This window comes from Microcaecilia unicolor, chromosome 1 (assembly GCF_901765095.1).
Source record: "Microcaecilia unicolor chromosome 1, aMicUni1.1, whole genome shotgun sequence".
NCBI lineage: Eukaryota > Metazoa > Chordata > Amphibia > Gymnophiona > Siphonopidae > Microcaecilia > Microcaecilia unicolor.
In genome coordinates this window covers 634,368,025-634,386,190 of record NC_044031.1, presented here as the reverse complement: position 1 = coordinate 634,386,190, position 18,166 = coordinate 634,368,025, and the positions used below count along the sequence as shown (strand labels likewise).

Here is an 18,166-nt window from a genome sequence, read left to right as displayed (position 1 = left end):
GGCGCCGCCGACCCCGCCCACCGCCACCACCAACTTTCACCCCCCCCCCCCCGCTGCAGCCCTCTCGACCCCCCCCTTTTCCCGCCGCCAACCCTCTCCCACCGTGTACCTTTGCTGGCGGGGGACCCCAACCCCCGCCAGCCAAAGTCCTCTCCTCAGCCGCGTGGCATTGCTTGCTGAATGATCTGATCAAGTTTCTGTGTGTGCGTCTTACATCAGACGCACACACAGAAACTTGATCAGATCATTCAGCAAGCAACGCCGCGCGGCCGAGGAGAGAACTTTGGCTGGTGGGGGTTGGGGTCCCCCGCCAGCAAAGGTACGTGGCGGGAGAGGGGGAGGGTTGGCAGCGGGAAGGGGGGTCGAGAGGGTCACAGCAGGAGGTCCAGGGCCAAATCTACGGGGGCCCAGGCCCCCGTGGCCCCATAGTATCGATGCCCCTGCCTTTTACTAAGGTGCACTAATGATTAACACATGCTAAATGCTGTGCAGCCCCTTCTATACCTAGCAGCTGCATGGCACATAGCACACACTAATTCATTACTGCACACTAAATCCATTAGCACAACTTAGTAAAAGGACCCCAAAATAAATGATATGAAGTCAATGTGTCAAGGCCACTGGGGCAAACAATGGGCCTGGGGCAAACAATGTGCCCCCCCCACCTGCTTGCTGCTGCTGCCCATTTCCACCGCCCCTGGCCTGCTCACTCCCATCGCCCCCTCTGCCTGCTCACTGCTGCTGCCACAGCACCCCCTTCTGCCCACCACCGGCGCTGCGCCGCTGTCCTCTCACCCGGTACAATATCTCTCTGGTCTTTCTCTCCTCCTTTCGGCAGTGTTCCCGCGGGCTTCCGGCAGCATAAAAAAAGAAGCAACTTACCTCTGGTTGGCCTCCGAAGTGTTCCCTCTGCGGTGTGTCCCGCCTGCGCGGACACAGGAAGTTGTGTCAAAGGAGGCAGGACAAAGCAGAGGGAACACTTCTGAGGCCAGCCAGAGTCAGTTTGCTTTCTTTTTTCATGCTGCCAGTAGCCTGCAGGAACACTGCTGAGGGGAGGAGGGAAAGACGAGAGATATACTGAACTGGGGGGGGGAGGGGGAGAGAATTTAATGCTGGTTTGCATTTGTGTCACCCCAAAGCAACACTTATGGCTGGGCCCCCCTCGGAGGCCGGGCCCAGAGGAATTTCCCTCCCCCCCCTCTCGGCAGCTCAGATTATTTCGGAATAGCACATTCATGGAGAGAAGCAGAAGAACCCCTAACATAAACCCAGAAATGGGTCTAAACATAATAGAATTGTGAATTTGAATGGTGAAGGCTCAGCTTGGCCCATTTAAGGCCCCCTTTTCTAAATGGTTATAAAAGGGGCCCTGCGGTAGTTTGCCGTATGCCAAGGCCCCTTTTACCACCACCAGTAAAAGGCTTTTTTTTTCTTTTAAGAAAAAAAATGGCCATGCAGTAAGTTAAAGCTTGCCACATGGCCATTTCCTGGGGGAACACTTACCACTTCCTGTTTAGGATGTGGTAGTGGCTCTGGCAATAAACAGGTAGCATGGTGCTGCCCGATTACCACTAGGCAAGCCCCCAGCACTAGAAAATTAAAATATACTTTCTAGCGCCGAATCGCCACATGCCAAGCCGGCGCTACCCTTACCACCCTGTTGTAAAAGGGCCCCCTTAGAGAGTCATTTTCTATATGATGTCTAAATGTGATTTTGAATGTTTTGCAGAAAATGACCACAAATCCAGTAGTGAACATGGCTATTTTCAAATTAGAAATATGTACAACTTTTTGTTTTGAAAATAGCTATTTGCTAGATGTTTTTGTGCTCAGTACATCTATCTTTTTGGCATAGGCGTAGACTGGGGGGGGGGCGAGGGGGGGCAGTGCCCCCCCAAACGACGCGAGGCGCTGCCGCGCCATTAGTTAAAAAAAAAAAAAAAGTTAAAAAAACAAAACAAAACACATGCAGGCACGCGCTCCTCTCCGTCCGATTGGCTTCCCTGCCCTCTCTATCTGCGTCCCGCCTTCCTCTGACGTCATTTCCTTTCGGGCGGGACGCAGACAGAGAGGGCAGGGAAGCCAAGCGGACGGAGAGGAGCGTCTCTGTCTACTCCTCTCTCTTCCTCCCTCCCTCCGGCGCAGGCAGCAGTCTTTTCCAGCGTTCCTGGCAGCGGTAGCGTTGTACACGCTGCCTTTGGCTCTGCCCCGAAGCCTTCTCTTCAAGTTCCTGTTCCCGCATAGGTGGGAACAGGAACTTGAAGAGAAGGCTTCCGGGGCAGACCGAAGGCAGCGTGTATATCGCTACAGCTGCCAGGAACGCTGGAAAAGACTGCTGCCTGCGCCGGAGGGAGGGAGGGAGGGAGGAAGAGAGGGGGGTAAACGGAGTCACCATCTTGGACCTCGCGTGGGGGGGGAGGGGTGGGGAGCAGAGGGAAGATGGATAGTACTGGGAGGGGTGGGGAGCAGAGGGAAGGAGCAAGAGATGGATGGGACTGGGAGGGTGGGAAGCAGTGGGAAGGAGCAGGAGATGGATGGAACTGGGAGGGTGGGAAGGAGCAGGAGATGGATGGGACGGGAGGGTGGGAAGCAGTGGGAAGGAGCAGGAGATGGATGGGACTGGGAGGGGTGGGAAGGAGCAAGAGATGGATGGGACTGGGAGGGGTGGGTGGGGAGCAGAGGGAAGGACCAGGAATTGGATTGGACTGGGAGGGGTGGGGAGCAGCGGGAAGGAGCAAGAGATGGTTGGGACTGGGAGGGGTGGGGAGCAGAGGGAAGGAGCAAGAGATGGATGGGACTGCGAGGGGTGGGGAGCAGAGGGATGGACCAGGAGATTGCTGGGATTTGGAGAGGTCAGGCACAGCAGAGGGAAGGAGCAAGAGATGGATGGGACGGAGGGATGGTGAGCAGAGGGAAGGAACAGAAGATGGATGGGACTGGGAGGGGTGGGGAGCAGAGGGAAGGAGCAAGAGATGGATGGGACTGGGAGGGTGGGGAGCAGAGGGAAGCCTACTGGAAAGAAGACACTGCATAAAACAGAAGACACTGGGATCAAAGCGAATAGAAAAACTACATGATCAGACAACAAAGGTAAATAAAAGTTTATTTTATTCATAATTTATTAATTGAAATGTGTCAGCTTTTTGAAATGTGCATCTGTGATATTTTGCCTGTAAATTTCATTTCCTTCCTCCATATTAGCATATTCATTTGCATATGTATATATGCAAATGATATGCTAATATGCTCCGCCCATTTTTTGCCCCCCCAAATGAAACAGTCAAACTACGCCTATGCTTTTTGGACCATTTTTGAAAAAGAAACATCCAAGGGAAAAACACACAAAAACAAGCTATTGGGATGTATGGGAGGACCAGAATTCTTAGTAGACTGGCCACATAGACATCCCAGCAGAGCAGTGGGGCAGCCTGGGGGGGGGGGGGGGGGCACTGCAGTGGATTTCACATAAAAGGTCTCAGGTACACATCTCACCGTTACCCCTTTTGTTCCATTATGGCGGAAAAATGTCCAAGTTTTGGGAATGCCGAATTCCTGCTCCCAACACCCCTCCCCTTCTGATTTGGATTTTGAAAGGAGTGATTTGGATATTTTGGCAAAAAAAAAAAAGTCCATCTGCCACTTTGTGTGGTGTTTTGGATGTTTTTCTGATTTGAAAATGAGCCTCTTAATATACCATATATGAACTTAAGACTAGTGCTATGATCCAAAAGACATTTTCCATTTATTTTAGTAAATGCAACATAAGAAGAACTTGTTTTATATTTTATTCATTTTCAAATGAAAACATCACAATTAACAATTTCAAGAAAAAGTATACAGTATTCAGTGTTTTGAAAAAAAAAACCCCTTTAAAATGGTTCAGGTGGCTGTAGGCAGACACTGGCAATTTTGAACTGTTTGTTCTTCCATTTTTCCTGTTTACATGGTTAACACGGATGGTAAGTATGAAGCTCACCCAGTGAAACAACCAGCATTGACCTGTGGGCCCATGATCTAGGTTGCAGCCAGGGCCGTGCCAACACAGTAAGCGCGGTAAGCGCCGCAGGGGGGCGCCTGCCTTCAAGGGTGCCGCGCGCCGCCGTCAAGCTGTATTTAAAAAAAAAACAAAACTCCTCCGCTCCATCCCCGATTCCCCGGCGCTTTAAATTTACCTCTCTCCGCCTCCGACGTCTATGCAGCGTCAGTGAAAGCGCTGCCTGTCTGACGTCTCTCCACCAGCCTTCCCTTCGCTCGTTCGTTCCCTCTGTGTCCCGCCTTCTTCTAACATCATTTCCTTGAGGGCGGGACACAGAGGGAACAAACGAGCGAAGGGAAGGCTGGTGGAGAGACGTCAGACAGGCAGCGCTTTCACTGACGCTGCGCAGACGTCGGAGCCGGAGAGAGGTAAATTTAAAGCGCCGGGGAATCGGGGATGGAGCAGAGGATGCTCAGGCCAAACCCAGCCATTTCCTCCATCGCGCCCCAGACGTGCCTTGGAGCCAGGCAGGTCTGGGGGGGGGGGGGGGGGGCGCGCCAACTGATTGTCTGCAGGGGGGGCGCCAACTGATGGTCTGCAGGGGGGCGCCAGAGACCCTAGGCACGGCCCTGGTTGCAGCTGGGAGCTGTAACCAACATGGGAAGTGAACAGAAGAAAACAGCATTGAATTTTCTCATGCTGAAAGGTACACTTAGCTCTGTCTGGCATCTGGACTTAACCTTCATTTTTCCTGATGCTTGCTGATCAGGCAGGAGCCCTTTTGCCACAGGGGCTAGTATGAACCAAAACCACTGTTCCTATCTTACTGGAAGGTGTGGCCACCCAAACATAGGCTTTGATATACCACACATTAATTTTACTGCTTTCACTGCATTTTAGTGAAAGAGCCCCACAGTCCTTTTCCTTAAATTAAGAGACCCTTTTACTAAGCTGCGCTAAAAAGTGGACTGTGCTATGACTAGCATGTAGGTTTCCCACGCACCGAGGCCAATGTTGGCGTGGCTGTAAAATGGCCGCATTTTCCCTATAACTATATCTATTTTCTAGGCATTAAGGACTCACAAGATAACCACACACTAATTGGTTGGCTGAACTAAGTGATTGGTGCCGGGCAGACCTACACACTGCCCCAATCACATTCCCAGCGCTAAAAAATAAAAAAATATCTTTTAGCGCATGGAAAGCACGCACAGATCTGAAAACTACAGTGGGAAGAGTCTAAGTTCAGCTCACAGGGCACATATGTTATCTTAAGCAAAATTAAAATCATATTCAAGAGTTATCCCCCCCTCCCCGACACCCCTGCCTGCTCTTTACACTCTTACTGTGCCCCCTGTTCATTGTGCTCGCTTTGAATCCACATGTCATTCTGCTTTCTTTTACTTGGAATACCCTCCCTCAGGCCCTTTGACCTCTGAGCAGTCTTATCCTCAGCTCAAAGCTCTGCTTAAGGCTCACCTTTTCCACAGCTTTTCCTTTCCTGAATTCCTAAGTGCGGACTGACATGGCGTAGAAGTCTGGAACTTGAACCCATGTATATGTAAGTGTATGCCTTTTTATCTCTCCTTCCTTCTGTTCTTTTCCTTATGATGATTTTATTATGTACACCGCTCTGATTTATTGTGAAGGGTGGTGTATCAAATACAAACTAAATTAAACTAAACTTAATTCTGTGGGACAAGATAACAGTTCTATGTTTTGAGTGAGGCTAAGTTAGGATGAAGATCAGTAAAGGTCAAAGAATAGCTATTGTAAAATTGGTTGAAACTGAGAATGGTGGGCCGTAGCTGAAATCCATGCTGCAAGGTAACTTTTTGCTTTTCTTCCTACTGTTTTGCTACTGATTCTATTGCAGCACAATTCTTGCTTTTCAGTTGCTGGATCCTTGGCTTTTATTTGCATAAATCTGAGGAAAAGGGCAAAAAGAGAGTCCCCCTACTTCTACCATACATGATCCTTATTGTATCACAATAACACCATGTATTTGTTCCTACTGGAACTGGTGATCACCACTACGGTACTATGTAAGCCACATTGAGCCTGCAAATAGGTGGGAAAATGTGAAATACAAATGTAACAAAGAATAATAATAACAACTGGAGATTCAGATGTTAAAAAAGAAAAAAAAAGATGCTAGCAAAAGAAACTAGAATCAGTAATTTAATAGCATTGCTTTACCAGTGCTTCTTTAAAGAAATCCCTTAGACATCATCAGTAACTAGCAACATTTTCATATTGAGCATTTACAATGGAAGCACAATTACATAGGGTCCTTATTAAAAGAACAGTTTCTGTGACCCTGTATTTTCCTTTAATGAAGTATCTTTAGCTATCTCCCTGATTAGAAAAAAGTTGATGATCTGTTACATATAGAGAGACCTGGAAGGAGGAGCAATGATGGCATCAGAATTCCTGAGAGCAGCAGTGAAATCACCTACCAAAATATTCAGGCTGAGCAATCAGTCCCTGGGTCAAAATTGCTCTCTATAGCACCATAGCCATCATGTTCCTCAACCAATTGCTCTGCCTGTACCCCATGGAGCCCCCGGTTCTTATACTGGCGTACACCATAGATCACTGCTATTATCACAGCCGCAAGGAGAGCCGTCACTGCAATAGTTATGCCTGCGACAGCACCTCCGCTGGGCCCCTCTGAGGTCTCTGGTTTGAAGAGCAAAGATAGTTGCTTCTCATCTGTGGCATTTGCCAGCCTCCACATGTTGGTGCCTTGCAGCTTCACCCAGCTTTTGCTGCCTTCAGCTCGCACAACCACAGCCTCTGAAGTGCTGGAATTAAAGGCAGGAGGCCGGCTGAATGGTGGGAGCTGAACGGGAGAGAGACCTTGATTAAACAATGGCACCTGCCTGCAAGCAGTATAGGATCTTGGCAACCATCACTTATGTAAGCCTTGTGTTGGCTGTATCCTAGGGGGCACTTCATTGGGTAATCAGTGGGGTTCTGGTAAAAGAAATCCTGCATGAGTCCTGGACTCTGTCCCTTTAATAACCCAGTTAGTGGATTGCCAGATTGACAACTGAAGAAGCCTCCAAATGGCACAGAATACTGGAATCCCAGCTCATAGTCATCACTCACACATACCTTTAGGTCTCAAAGAGTGATAATGGGTTAGAAGTTGGGAAGGACAGGAATTGCTGCCCGTGACTGGATTTGCTTCACCAACGCCGTAAAGTCCACCAAAGAGGAAACCAGAACTCTGTTGCACTGGTGCCAAAGCTGCACACCAGTAGGCACTGAAGTGCACTTACTGGAGTAGTAGTTGATACCGCATTCCTGTGACAGCAATCTAGCAAAAAGCCAAATCTATGGCATGAATTATGACATTCAGTTTTTGGTTTGGTTACTGACCGCTCTCTGCCATGCAACAGGACCGGGGTATAGTTGGGTGGACCGGAGAAGTCAACCTGTCAGAGGATTCTTGGTGCGGTATGCTTGGCAGAGCTCCTCCAGTGTCCTCCCAAACAGCCCATGGCATTCCTGGTAGATGCCGCCAAATGTAAGTTGGTGTTAGCATCCTGGCATGACCCATCATCCACATTTGCCTGGAAATTGAAGTTTTGCGAATTCATATTTACACAGCCTGGGTGTGTGTTGATGGCATAGTACAGGCGGATGGCATTCTCCACAGTTTTTGCCACTCGCTTCACTGTGGGCTCTGGCAAATCTGGGAGAGTTTCCAGATTTATAAAGAAGGGAAGAGGAAGACCAGACTTATCAATTGACACCAGTCGGTTTGGGATGCCCTCCTGCCACTTCTGCAGGGTGATGCCTGGGTAGAAAGGTATACTACCATGGCTCTCAATCTTAGAGTCTACTGTATTCTCCATGTAACTTTTAGTGACATCATCGAGAACCTGGGTGCCACCACCAATGCCAACATTAATTTTGCTGAAGAAAGTGGCAGATGCCGCGGCAGTCACAGCTGCTTTGAGACTGATATGGTCTAGTAGGAATGTCTTTTTGATCTGGTCCTCCTGCATCAAGCTAGCCCCAGCTTCCAAGCTAGTCAGAACATGTGTCCCATAATTTAGGACAAGAAGCTCTGCCAAATATTCAGCTTCCCGGCTCTGGTTGTTCTCTAGCTTGTTGCCAATGTCCAGGAGTTGCTTCTTGAAAGCTGGGTCAAAAGCAAAGTTAGGCGTGGCCTTAACAGAGTAGATGTGGTGGCGCACTTGTACTCGGGTGGTCACTGTCTGGTCGTAGACATTATGGACTTTGGTTTGTTCGTTGCTGCTGGAGAACTTTCCGTTAACCAGTTTCAGGAAGGAGGCTTCAGCATTGATGGAGCGAGAGAAGCCATCAGTGTAGTTGAGCCAGCTTTCAATGAGCTCTGAGTTTATCTCCACGTTGCTTTGTTTGCGGGCAATGACATAGATATCATTAGGGATGATGTAGTCTCCATCCTCAGTGGTTCGACACTGAGAGTAGTTCTTGCTGATCACGGTTCCCATCTCCACATTGCGCAAGTTGTCCCAGCCACCTCCGGGCAGCACCTCCAGCACATTAGTCCCCAGTGCCTTCTTACAGTCCTGGAAGTTAGAGCACTGAGCCACAGAGACAACAGAACTCAGAACCAGCACAGCCACAACCAGGCATGCCATGGCTCAGTGCATGTGCGTCTGGAAGGAAAGGGGCACAATGGGATTTCTTCCACTGGTGTTTTCTCTCTGCCTCCTGTGCCTCTTGTTTCTGATGTCTGTCTTTGTTTCCCTTTCTTCCCTGCTTTCAGTTCTGTTTGAACTGACTGACTCAGTAACTGAGCTTTATGAGGAAGTCAAAGGTATGCAAATTACTATGAAAGAAAGGAGCAATTTGCTAGATTGCCATTGTCCTATCAGATTCTGCTGTTTCTAGAGCAGATAATGCAAAGCCCTGAGGTGAGGGTGGGGATAGAGTGGTCACTGGAGGAGGAGAGGGGAAGGAGTAACATACAGTCACTGGCTGATTCTCTTATTACAACTTTCCACAAACTATTTCATACAGCAGTGAGAAACAAGAAAGTTAGGTAAAACTTGCCTGTTTAAAGTCAGCCCCAAAGAGTTATCTGATGATCTGACTAACCACAGAGACTGCACAACATCCCTGAAAAGTGTTGTGCTAAAATCAGGTGTGTATTTGTGTGTATTTGAAAGTGAAAAAGAAGGAGGGAAGGGGATTTGGATTTAGCTCACCCCTTTTCAGTAGTAGTTCAAGGGAAGGTACATTGAAGTGCAATAGGTAGTTCCCTGTCCTCGGAAGGCTTACAATCTAAGTCTGTGTGCATTTGTGTGGGCAGTTTTGGGCAACACCGGTCTGGTAACTCTCAGACTTCCCTTTCCTATCATTTGATGCATTTCTTTTCTGTTCCTGTTGATTTTAATATTGTTAATTGCTCCGAAAAGATACTCAATGGGCAGTATATCAGGTGCCAAGAAACTTAAAACTTGAAAATCTGCACTAACCAGGAAAGGCAAAGGGAATGTGGTTTTGCAACTACACTCAAGCTATTTACATAGTATATTCAGGTACTTATTTTGTACCTGGGGCAATGGAGGGTTAAGTGACTTGCCCAGAGTCACAAAAGTAATAATGCCCTGTGCATGGACGGCTCAAGGCAATGTGGAGGAGTGGCCTAGTGGTTAGGGTGGTGGACTTTGGTCCTGGGGAACTGAGGAACTGAGTTCAATTCCACTTCAGGCACAGGCAGCTCCTTGTGACTCTGGGCAAGTCACTTAACCCTCCATTGCCCCATGTAAGCCACATTGAGCCTGCCATGAGTGGGAAAGCGCGGGTTCAATTGTAACAAAACAATGTGCTGCCTGAGGTGAGGGATGAGTTGGTTCCCCCTCTTCCTCTTCCCCAAAGTGGGGAGGGGGGAGCGGTTGAACTGGGCAACAGCTTCTTAGGGGCAAGAGCATTACAAGCTGCAAACTAGCCCTGTGCAACATTTCCCCAAATGTTCGTGGTACACTCCCACCCTACCCACTTGCTTCATGCTGACAAGGGAAGCCAATGGACAGGGTGCAAGTTTGGTGTCCCAGCTTCCCTTATGTCCTGTTCGGCTGTACAGGTCAAGCTACGGCCCTGCTTGCAAGCAGCAAAAAGCAGCTGCAGTCAGAGTTAACAGTAGGTCCTAACAGATGCCCTAACTCAAAGAACCACAACAAAAATACAGGAATGCTCCATGGATATAGAAGAACAACCATCATTTAGGTCGTTTCAATATAAACATCGTTCTAAACTATCGACAGATTCCCCGTGGTTGTTCTTCCATATCTGTGGCCCACTCCTTGTTTTCTGTTGTGGTTCTTGCTCCCTGTGACTTCCCTCTCTATTTGTGACACTAACTCAAAGAACCATCAGCAAATACTTTATTTATATTCCGCCTTTAACTTGCTTTTCTACAAAAACACAACGGAGATTCAAGATGCTCAAACACCAAGGAGCAAAAAGAAAAAAAAAAAAAAACGAGAACCACAGTGCAGTTTACAACATCATAATAAAATTAGTTATAATGGGGCTGATAGTCAAAGACACTTATTCATTAGCAAGTGCTGCTACCTGAATAAGTATCGATGAGAGGGATATTCAGTGGCACCGAGTGGATAGCTCTGCTGAATATTTCCCCTCTGACCACCTCAGCACTATCCTGCTTTTCATCTCTTTCCCTCACCCCAGTCCCCCATTGTCCATCTCTTTATCCTTCAACAGCCTCTTATTCCCCAGTCTTTCATTAACTCTCCCCTTTCTCTCTTCGTCCTGCCAAGCATCTACCCCTCTGTGTCTTCCTATTGCCTCAGGTGGCTCAGCATCCACCCCTCTCTCTCCTTATTTCCTCTCCATTATCAGCAGGGGAAGCTCAAGGCAATCTGCTGCCTGAGGTGAGGGATGAGCTGACACCCCCTCCCCCAAAATGGGGGGGAGGGGCAATGGCACCGCAACCATTAGGCAAGGCTCAATATTCCCCTATCCATGTTCAGCATCTCCCTTCCATCTCTATATACCCCACCCATGCCCAGCATCTCCCTTCCATTTCCCTATGCCCCCACGTCCAGCCTCTCTCCTCTCTCCCTGTGTCTACCGCCATCTTGCTATGGCCCCCTGTGTCCAACATCAACTCTCTATCTCCCCATAAGCCCCTCATCTAGCATCTCCTGTCTTTAACATGAGGAAAGCTAGTCAAAAATGTATTTAGGCCAATAAAAAGGTACCACCTTATTTTCCATATTTTGTTTTATTTTTATTTATTAACCATTAGAGTGAACTAACATGGCTACTACATTACTTTATCCTAAATGTTAAATATATATGTTATTACCTTTCTTGTTTTGCCATTTAATTTTTCTAGTCATGTAAGTCCTAGCCTCTCTTACCGCTTTTGTGTCTTCTCTAAACTCTCTTTTCACTAACCAGTCTTCAGTCTTCCTTTTTTCACTGCATCTACCTACAGCATTCCACATCTTTCCCTCACCTAGGCCCTTTCCCTTCCTCTTATGCCCTTGTCTTTAATTAATTCTTCCCTCCCTCCTCTGCCACTCAGTGTCTCCTGTGACTCCATCTTCCTATCTTCCCCTGCCACTCTGACATGTAGCATCTCCTCTCTATGCCTCTCTCCCATCATGTAGCATCTCCTCTCTGTGTCTCCCCCTCTGTTATCCAGTATCTCTGCTGTGTCACTCTCCTCATCCAGCTTTTCCTCACTGTCTTCCCCACTCTCCCATCCAGCACTGGCCCCTCTCTCTCTCTCTCTCTCTTCTCCCCATCCAGCATCACCTCCTGTTTCTCCCAGCCCCCATCCAGGATGGCCTTGTCCCTCTCTTTCTCCCTTCCCCCTCACCTCCAATATCACTCCTTTCTCTCTCTCTTTCCCTCTCCTTCCCGCTTACCCTCTTGCTTCCATCCTGGCTCTGTGATGACAGTGATGACAGCAGTAAAAACATAAGCAAGACATACAGGACCATTTTCCTGTTTGCATCACTGATAGATAGGTTGGTCCTACTCTTCTGACGCAGGACGTTTACATCAGCGGAGGCGGAACCTGCAGAACTAGCACTGGTGCACACAGGAAAATGGTCCTGTACATCTTGCTTGTGTTTTTACTGTAGTCACCACCATGACCATCACAAACCTGTCAAGGCAGAGGTCTCAGAAGCAGTAGCAACCAGAGAGAAAAAGTGGTGGTTGGAGCGCCCCTGCTGCCAGTCCCTCCCCCTCTGATGCTTCAAGGACTCCCATGAATGAGATGCAACCATACGGCGCTATAATCTATTTAGAAAGGCTGAAAAGGTGGAGGAGTAGTGCTGTATGTGAAAAACAATATTAAAGTGGCTGGAATGCAGGGGAAAAGGAGGTAGCGATATGGATCATCTTGTAAAAAGAAGATGGAACCTCTACAGACCTCTAAATCAAAGTCTCCCTTATACTGGACAATAACAATGCCAAAAGACAAAATATAATGGGATCAGTAATTTTAGCTGGAAATGAATGTCCTAATATATACATTCAGTGACTCATGTGAACATTTTAAAGTGTGCACTTCATTATAAAATTATGGGGCTCATTTTCAAAAACAGAAAAATGTCCAAAAATGGCACAAAGCGTCAGATGGACATTTTTCTTGCAAAAACATCCAAATCACTATTTTCAAAACACATTTTAAAGATATTTTTCCATGCAGTTTGTCTGCAGTGCATCCAAATCACAAGGGGGCATGTTGGGGTGTGTTGGGAGTGGGATTTGAGTGTTCCCACAACTTGGACATTTTTCTGTCATAATGGAACAATGCAAAAACGTCCAGGGTTAAAAGTTGGACATTTTGGTCTGGACCTGTTTTAATCACAACTAAATCACAAAAAGGTGCCCCAAATAACCACTGGAGGGATTAAGGCTTTAAGTGGTATTCTTGGTGCTGTGCTTTTTGAGGTGTCACTGGACAATTTAGCAAAGGTCGCTTTCCAGCTACAAGATTGCACAAGTGAAAATATATCCATAATTGACACAGATGCATTGACTCCTGAGTCAGGCGTACCATTTGCCGAAACACGGGACAGTGTTGAGTCTTTTATATCTGATCATTGGCAATAAAAAATGTATCTACTCAGCTTTTGATTATTATTATTATTGGCATTTGTATAGCGCTACCAGATGCACGCAGCGCTGAACACCTGACACAGAGAGACAGTCCCTGCTCAATAGAGCTTACAATCTAAAAATACAGACAGACAAGACAATTAAGGGCGAGGGAAGTACTGGGTGAGAAGGAACAAGGGGAGGGCAATTGAGTAGTGGTTAGGAGCCAAAAGCAGTGGTGAAAAGGTGGGTTTTCAGCATAGATTTGAAAACAGGTAGAGATGGAACTAGACGTACAGGCTCAGGAAGTCTGTTCCAGGCATAAGGTGCAGTGAGAGAAAAGGAACGAAGTCTGGAGTTACCAGTGGAGGAGAAGGGGGATGACAAGAGAGATTTGTCCAGTGAGCGGAGGTCACAGGGAGGAATGTAGGGAGAGATGAGAGTGGAGAGGTAATAGGGAGCTGCAGAATGGATGCATTTAAAGTTCAGTAAGAGAAGTTTGAACTGTATACGGAAGCGGACAGGGAGCCAGTGAAGTGACTTGAAGAGTGGGCTAGTGTGGGTATAACGATTTTGGCGGAAAATACGTCGTGCTGCAGAATTTTGGACAGACTGGAGAGGAGAGAGATGGCTGAGTGGAAGACCAGTGAGAAGCAAATTGCAATAATCCAAACGAGAGGTGATGTCCTGCCTGGATTGGTAACCCCACGTTCCTTCCCTATTCCTTGGACAGCACTCTTTTAATACATCAGGCAACTCCAAGGTTGTTCTGAACCAATGTTTACTGTAATAAAGTCTCTTCAGATTTGATTTGCTTACTTTATTTATTTTTTGTCTACTATAGAAATGCTAAATAGTAGTAGTAGTAGTTCAGGCAAACAAATACAATGTTTCAGAGACAACAACTATTATTTACAATGTCTCTGAGGTAAAATACACTTAACTCCAAAGCTCAGAGAAAGTCCAACTCTACTTTCTTTGATCCTATTACTATGGTTAGCAGAGGCGGACACAGTTCCTTTCAAGATTCACTTAAAAATTCTGATGCTAGCTGCAATGAGACTCAGGTGCTCTGAGGTGCCATCAGGATTAGTTGAGGTGAAAACCCCGTTGACTTAGATAATAAACTTCCTTCAGCCCAGTGAATGTTCCTGAACCACCAAGGGATGGGATGGAATCTAGGTCACCTTGCTGGAGAAATTATTTATTTATTTATTTATTTATCATCACATTTATACCCCACATTTTCCCAACTGCGTCAGGCTCAATGTGGCTTACATCACACTGCAAAGGCAAACGCCAATCCAGTAAATTAAGCTAATACAAAATAAAACCTAGATATGGAGAGGATGGGGAAGGAACGAAAGGAACAGGGAAACCAGGGGAGAGGAGGGAAGGGTGGATTGTTGTAAAATTGATGTATATCAAGCAGTGGAGACCCGGCTGTGTCCTTGGGGTAGGCCTTTCCAAATAAGATGGTCTTAAGAGATTTCCTGAAATTTAGATGGTTTTGGATGGTTTTTATAGTTTTTGGCAAAGCATTCCATAGTTGTGAGCTGATAAAGGAGAAGGATGAAGCATATGTGGATTTATACTTGACTGCTGCAGCTTGGGTAAGGAAGGTTTAGGGATGAACGGGATAGTCTTAATGTATTCCTGGGTGGTAGGATGATTAGTTTAGTCATGTAGCCCGGGACTTCACCATAGAGAATTTTGTGAACTAGGGAGCAGATTTTAAAGGTGATTCGATCCTTGACAGGGAGCCATTGCAATTTCTCTCGGAGGGGTTTAGCAGTTTTAAATTTGGATTTTCCATAAACTAATCTGGCCGCTGTGTTTTGGGCGGTCTGCAGTTTCTTAATGTTGCTCTTTACATCCTGCGTAAGCTCCATTGCAGTAGTCCAAGTGACATAATACGATTGACTGTATTAGGTGACAAAATACCTCTCTCGGCAAAAAAGGTTTTATCCATTTTAGTTTCCACGGTGAAAAGAATATCTTCTTTGTAGTGGAATTTATTTGGCTTTCAAGTGAAAGGTTGTGATGAAGGGTGACTCTCAATATTTTTAGGCTCTCTAAGATGGGAAGGGTAAGGGTGGGGGTGATTAAGGTTGAAGGTCTGAACTTGTTGTGTTCAGATGATAGAATAAGGCAGTGCGTTTTTTCAGCATTCAGTTTTAGTTGGAAAGATAATACACATATAGCCCAGTCTCTCTTTTCTCTTTTCATAAAAAAGAAGAAAATGGGGCTTAAATGTTTTTACCACACCCAACCCTAATAGTTACCTACATCACTAAAAAAAACTATAGATTAAGGTGTTAACTAAATTCATACAAAGAAAAATGTATATTTTATTTAAAAAAAATAAATATTAAATATTATAAGTGTGCTCAGAACTTTAGTGCCACTCAATCAAGGGAACACCCTCCAATCCCATCATTGCACACAAAGTAGAATGAAAAACACGTCCATGAAAAGTTTGATTCAAAACCACACATACCAATGAGGTTTAGGCATCATTGTATGAAATCTTGAAATGACGAAGTCAACAGAGAAACCACTATAAATTAGTTTCATCAAATCTAATACATTTCAATTATACTGTTACTAAAGTCACTTATCTGAACAATAGTGGTTCCACAATGCCACAAAGTTAAAACTGAAGTTTACGTTATTCATTCAGATCAACTCTTCCTTACGGGAAAAATTCTGCAGTGGATGTTCCTCAGTTCTCCCCTGTGCTGGCTATATATCCATGATTAAAACTTGATCCCAAACACAAGCTGTGTTTCACGATCTTGCTTCTTCAGGGGGATATAGAATTCATTATTTAGCAGACCACCTCCAGGGCAGATCACTCTTTGTGTCTTTTCTCATTTCATGGGACAGAGTCAGCATGGATTCAGCCAAGGGAAGTCTTGGCTCACCAATTTGCTTCATTTCTTTGAAGGTGTGAATAAACATGTGGATAAAGGTGAACCGGTTGATATGGAGTATCTAGATTTTCAAAAAACGTTTGCTTAAGGAGTCTTCATATAATGTATATTAAATCACCAAAAAGTAAACAGTGGATGAGATCGACGCTGTACTTTCTATTTTGCGACAAAGGTCTTTTTCAAGACATACTTTCTCATCCACTTTTATCAACGATCGTTTACTTTTTGGTGATTTGATATACATTATATGAAGACTCCTGAAGACTCGGCGGCTGCGATTTGTTGGAAGGGGAGGAGTAGGGAAACACGCGGAGCGTGTTTCTCTACTGCTCCCCGTGCGTTCATTTGCCTTGTTGTGTACGTGTTCCGCCCTCGACGTCATCACGTGTGACGCGAGGGTGGGACATGAAGACATGGTGAGTGTTGTGGTGGCTTCACCACCATGAACTTACGAACCGGTGTCTGAGTGCCTGCAGTGATGTCAGTGTCCTCAGAACGTTGAGGGTGCATTTTATTATAGTAGATAAGACCTATATAATAAAGTATAAGCAGTTTGCAAAGGTTATAAAATTGGGGAGGGGGTACAGTTATCAAATTTGGGTCTCTCTTTAGGACAGAATCAATAGGAATGATGGAAAGGAATGGACACAACAGAAATAAGGTTTAACAAGGGAAAGGAAACACACAATGAGGGGTAAAAACAGTTTTTGTTCATTGTGAGTCACATGCATCACTTTGCACTTGCTCACATTAACCGTCATCTGCCATTTAGACGCCCAGTCTCCCAGTCTCATAAGGTCCTCTTGTAATTTTTCACAATCCTCCCGTGATTTAACGACTTTGAATAACTTTGAATTTTCCAACCTAAGAGACAGAGAGGGACTATTCCGGCGAGATAGCGCAAGAAAATTAAAGCATGAAGTCCTGATAGTGTGGTATTACCAGTTACTTTCTCTTTCTGGAACAGGCTAGACCAGTGGTTCCCAAACCTGGTCCCGGAGGCACCCCAGCCAGTCAGGTTTTCAGGTTATCCACAATGAATATTCATGAGATAGATTTGCATATACTGCCTTCGCTGCATGCAAATCTATCTCAGGAATATTCATTGTGGATATCCTGAAATCCTGACTAGCTGGGATGCCTCCAGGATTAGGTTTGGGAACCACTGGGCTAGACTGTCTAAGTGTACAGTAGTGTTCTGCCTGGCAACTGCTGATGTCAAAGGTGAAATTAGACTGAGATTTTATTCAGCCACCCATACTACCAGATCATCAGCTGCCCTGCAAGTATAAAGTTGTTTGTTGTTGAATACAGTCCAATCTCCAGCATATTTTGGGGTGCAAAGAGGTTATTTACGGAGCTCAAAACCCAGCACAAGTCCTAGAACCCTAATTCTAGGTACAAGAGACCTTGTTCCTACAAACTTAAACTCATCACATCTGAAGATGTACCATGACCTGCAGGGTATCAGCAGTCACAGGGCAAAATAGAGGGCCACAGTGGGAAAGCTGTCTTTGCAGAGGCCTCTGGAGATTCCAAGACCCTAAGACAAGAAGGAGGGATTGAAGGAGTCTGAAGAGAGAGAGAGAGAGAGAGACTATTATAGTAGGAGGCCATCCTATTCCAGCACCACAGAAAAGGTGAGCAGCCAGCTTCTAGGAAAACTGGGAGATTGTTCAAGGTGTGCCTATCTGGCTTGACTGATTATCTCATAGAACCGTCTTTTTGACATTTTTCTCTTGCATTTCACATAGATGTTTGGCTTTTATTCAGCCGGGCCTTGCCCGGACAGTGAAGTTATTGGAGTGAGTGGTATGAAAGACTTGCTGAGGAGAGGCAGAGTTCATAAATACTGGGCCCTGGAGACCCCTTCCCAGTGATACCACACAGTCTGAAAGGTATGGGAATGAGTGGAGACCCTACCCACACTGTATCTATCCTGGATCCTGTCTTAATTTTATGCTCATTATAAACTTATCTATTTGTTTGATGGGCTAAGGGAGAATTTTCCCAAGGCTGTACAATCTGAAATCAGCAGCTAGTTGTAATATTGACAGAGCCTGAAGGGACTGCATTCTTCTCGGGCTGTGCTTTCCCCATAGTGAAACTGGGCACAGAGCCAATGACTGAAGTCTGTGAGAGTCTAGCTTTGACTCAGAGATCACAT

The 18,166-nt window shown here is 46.0% G+C and overlaps 1 protein-coding gene across 1 annotated transcript; it reads right to left on the bottom strand.

Moving 5' to 3' along the window:
• Positions 1-6,139: 6,139 nt before the first annotated feature.
• On the bottom strand, positions 6,140-8,743 carry MPEG1 (macrophage expressed 1). Its single transcript, XM_030221111.1, is given in 6 exon segments — positions 6,140-6,880; positions 6,883-7,132; positions 7,134-7,286; positions 7,288-7,416; positions 7,418-7,515; positions 7,518-8,743. Coding segments are annotated over 6 exon segments (2,166 nt in total). The 5' UTR covers positions 8,617-8,743; the 3' UTR covers positions 6,140-6,443.
• Between the last annotated feature and the right edge of the window lie 9,423 nt (positions 8,744-18,166).